Consider the following 3,670-nt stretch of genomic DNA (forward strand, 5'->3'; position numbering starts at 1 on the left):
ATTCTTTCCGTTGGCTGATCAGTTGTGCATCTCTCTGCTTCATACCTTGTTTAGGCTCAAAGGTCCAGGCAATTATATAAGACCTATGTACTGAATCCAGGTAACCTGACTGCTAGATGCTGCACATGGAACTGGGCTGGGAAATTATGAACAGGATAGGGGGAGGTAGGAGAAGAGGGGAAATTCATTGTTAATGTTTTCATTGCAAAAGAAGCCAGTGACTAGTATCCACACAAATTTTTAAAGTCACTGGCACAGCATATATTTGTTGCTCAAGAAAGTTTTGGAAATCAAAAGAGGTTAAAGATAGCTGGGAAAGATATAACTGGCGTGGACCTAGAGGGACCCAAAACCAATGAGTTCCCCTTTCTGTAGAGAAGGTACATATGTTCCCCATATTTTATCCCATTTTTTTCTAACACTTGATCAAATCTACCAGTGGGACTCTTAACGAGCATGGAGGGATGATTTACAATCCCATCTTTCCATGTTAATGGGGACTCATCACCAAGGCGGAGGTGGAGAGGAGGCCTGCCAATTCGTATGTTTTGAAACTCACTATCCTTCCTTCCCTAAAACCCAAACATTCAGCTGAATGCCTTAGGACACATATCTGCTATAAATTCATTTTTTATCTAATTTGTCTGAGATCTAAGCTTCCTGTGGAGGTCTGAGATCAAAGGATTTGATTCCTTCTGATGTCAGCACTGACATATAATGTGTGCTGACTTAGTTCTGTCTATAACCTCGCAGTGGGAGGCGGCCAGCCTCCCTGGGCACCTTTACACAGTGAACTTTCATTTCAGCTGGGGAGTCTGTCAGGTATGTTGCTGATTGGAGCTGCCATGTAAATAATTCATGGGAGATTTTTAAATGTTTTTGGGTCTACAAAGGAAAGCTATGCTTGTGTTAGTCTTTCATGAATAGATGCAGACTCGAAGAACAAGGGGGAAAAGATTTCCAATGAAGGTCTCTCAAAAACAGGATAACAATATCTTCAATGGATTGAAAATAGGTGACTCGCCGTGTTTGATTCCTCTTATATGAAGTGCTATTGGTTTTACCAAGGGATTAAAATTCAAAGCCTTTTTACCTTTTTAAAGTTTGCTTCTACTTGACAATTTATTATTCTTGTTCTTTGGTTATTTGCTGATTGTGATAAACTATGTTTTTTCCTCCTGGTGGAAACAGTAATTATGGAGATGATACCAAGCTCAGTGCTTGGCATAGGTCTGGGCATAATGAGGGGACAAGGTTGACGGCGCAAAAGAATTCCTTCCCTGAAGGAACTCAAAGTCCTAGGAGGAAGATGAGACTGTCACACAAGGAAAGGTGACCAATAATAGAAGCAGCTGCACAGGTCAAGAGAGAAACTCCAGTCAACAAGTATTGAGGCATAAATCAATGTAGTTTGAGCTGTCAAGAAACACTTCTGGAAGGAGTTGCAGATCTCACAGCAAAACTAAGTAACCTGAAAATTCTCATAGCCCTAAGCCAGAGAATCATCCCACAGCTAGGAGGCCGTGGAAGATACACACTGAGCAAAATGACTGGGAAAGAAGAGAGAAGATATGAATAACACGGGTTTATCATAATATTAATCAACACATCATGGAAACAGTATGAACATGATTACTCTATCTCATTTCACTGCTCCAAATCAAAAGCATTTTACATATATTTATGTTATTACCTTCTCTCGTCCTCACCTCATTTTCCATCCATTGTTAGATTAAATTGAAGTAGGAAATTGGTATTTTTTTTACCCCAATACTATCTCTTGTGGTTTGATATCAACATGATTACTGTCTCTTATCACAAACCAAGACAGCTTTCAATAACTTGGGAGAAAAGCATAATACGCAGGTTAATAAATTAGCATCTACATTGTATATAAAAGGGTGGTCAATGAATTTGGTGGTGAGATGTGAGAAAAGCAGGGACAGTAAATATAGATGACAATATTTCCACCTATGCCTCAGGGGTTTAGGACAGGTTTCCACCTTTTCTTTTACTGTAAGGCACATGACAGGTGACCTCTGTGGGCATGATACACTCTCATGCATGTATCCCACCAAACATGCTGCTTACCTCCTCATTGCTATCTTTACCTGCACAATATCGTGCGGTACCTAGATCACTGATTTACCAGTGTTGTATTCTTTCAAGTTTATTTTTAATTCTGTTTAATAGAAAAATAAAATACAAATGAAATGCCAAGAAAAGAAAACAATTAAAACAAGATTGCTAAAATGAAGTACAGTTTAGTAAATCGTTAAGTAACAACTGAGAATAAAATAAAATTATACAACTGAAACTCAAAAAGAGGCTGACAGGACAAAAGTCACAAAGCCAGCTAGCAGGAGAAAGGGAACTTGAACGCTAGTTTTGCAAATTCAGTTCATTGTGCCTTTTGTCTTTCTAATATTACATAATCATACATGTACCACTCATATATAGATGTTTATTCATATATTTATATTATCTCTACATATTATATCCATGTTTTTATAAAATCAAAAGTATTTACATTGTGCATCTGTCATGAAAGCCAAAGTATTAAATAAAAATGGTCTTTAGAGTTCACATTTCTTAACATAGGTGTGAGCTGGCCCACTGGTGAGGCCTGAGGGTGGTCTGGTTTTCATGTTTTAGCCTTGTGTTTATAATGAAAAATCCTTGTTGGCTTATCAATGTTATAAAAGTGCTTTTCTATGAAGCAGTATTATCAAACTTGTATTAGATATTTAGTATTAATTACCAATTGGGCATAGGATACTATTTTAGTGCTTTTTAAAGGAAAAATACATATCCAAAGATATTTGGAAATTGATAAGCTGATATTATTCAATCTTTAATTATTTGACAGTATCTTATCAGGAATGCTAAATATGCAAAATGTGTGATCAACTGATTGAGAATAAAATCCATATTCTTCCTCTACTTCTTTTCTTCACAGGTGTGAGGATGGCGGTCATGGCGGGCAAGCTGAGCCAGCTCTCCTACCAGTCGCGGAACGGAGTGTGCAGAAGGAAGGTCAGCCGCCACGCCGTCCCAGAAGAGGCTGCTGTGCCCGCTCCCAGTATTAGCAGCACCACGTCCCATGGGCACACCTGTGCTCTGGGCTCTCCTGCTCAGCAGACGTACCTGCAGGAGACTGGGAACTGGAAGGATGCCCAAGAGCAGTTGCTCAGATACCAGCTGGCAGGCCATGGTCAGCTGCTGCTGCTGTGCCCAGACCTCAGACAAGAGAGGCAGAAGTTGCCGGGGCAGAGTCGGCTGAGCAAGGAAAGTGGCAGCTTGGGGCTTTTCCAAGAGAAGAAATCCACCTGTGGGGGCACTGAGGCATTCTGCCTTAATTCAGTACACCCAGAAACTATGCAGGAGCAGCTGGGGTCAGGGACTGGTGTGGACATTTGGGCTGAAAGGCAGAATATTCAAACTATTTCTGGATAATAAGTAGGGGAGGTAAGACCTGACCTGCAGGGACAACTAAGCAGGGAGAATATGGATTCTGAATCCCTTTTTCAGCTTTAAAATGGAAGAGAGTCACATAAATGCTTGTAGACTAAGAGTGTCTGATACGCCTTTTGTATCTATCACTGATCCTGGTCTAATGTCAGGCAAATAATAGGTTATCAAACACTTGTTAATTTTCCACTTGTTTTTA

General features: G+C 39.9%; 1 protein-coding gene across 1 annotated transcript in view; it reads left to right on the forward strand.

The window, feature by feature from the left end:
* The window catches only part of PKHD1 (polycystic kidney and hepatic disease 1 (autosomal recessive)), a 535,504-nt gene extending 532,048 nt beyond the window's left edge, over nucleotides 1-3,456 (forward strand). The window contains 1 exon segment of the mRNA XM_012648551.1: nucleotides 2,960-3,456. Within this exon segment, the coding sequence (XP_012504005.1) occupies nucleotides 2,960-3,456 (497 nt within the window).
* Nucleotides 3,457-3,670: the final 214 nt, after the last annotated feature.

The sequence above is a fragment of the Propithecus coquereli genome, unplaced genomic scaffold, assembly GCF_000956105.1.
Source record: "Propithecus coquereli isolate 6110/MARCELLA unplaced genomic scaffold, Pcoq_1.0 Scaffold29, whole genome shotgun sequence".
Taxonomy (NCBI): Eukaryota; Metazoa; Chordata; class Mammalia; order Primates; family Indriidae; genus Propithecus; species Propithecus coquereli.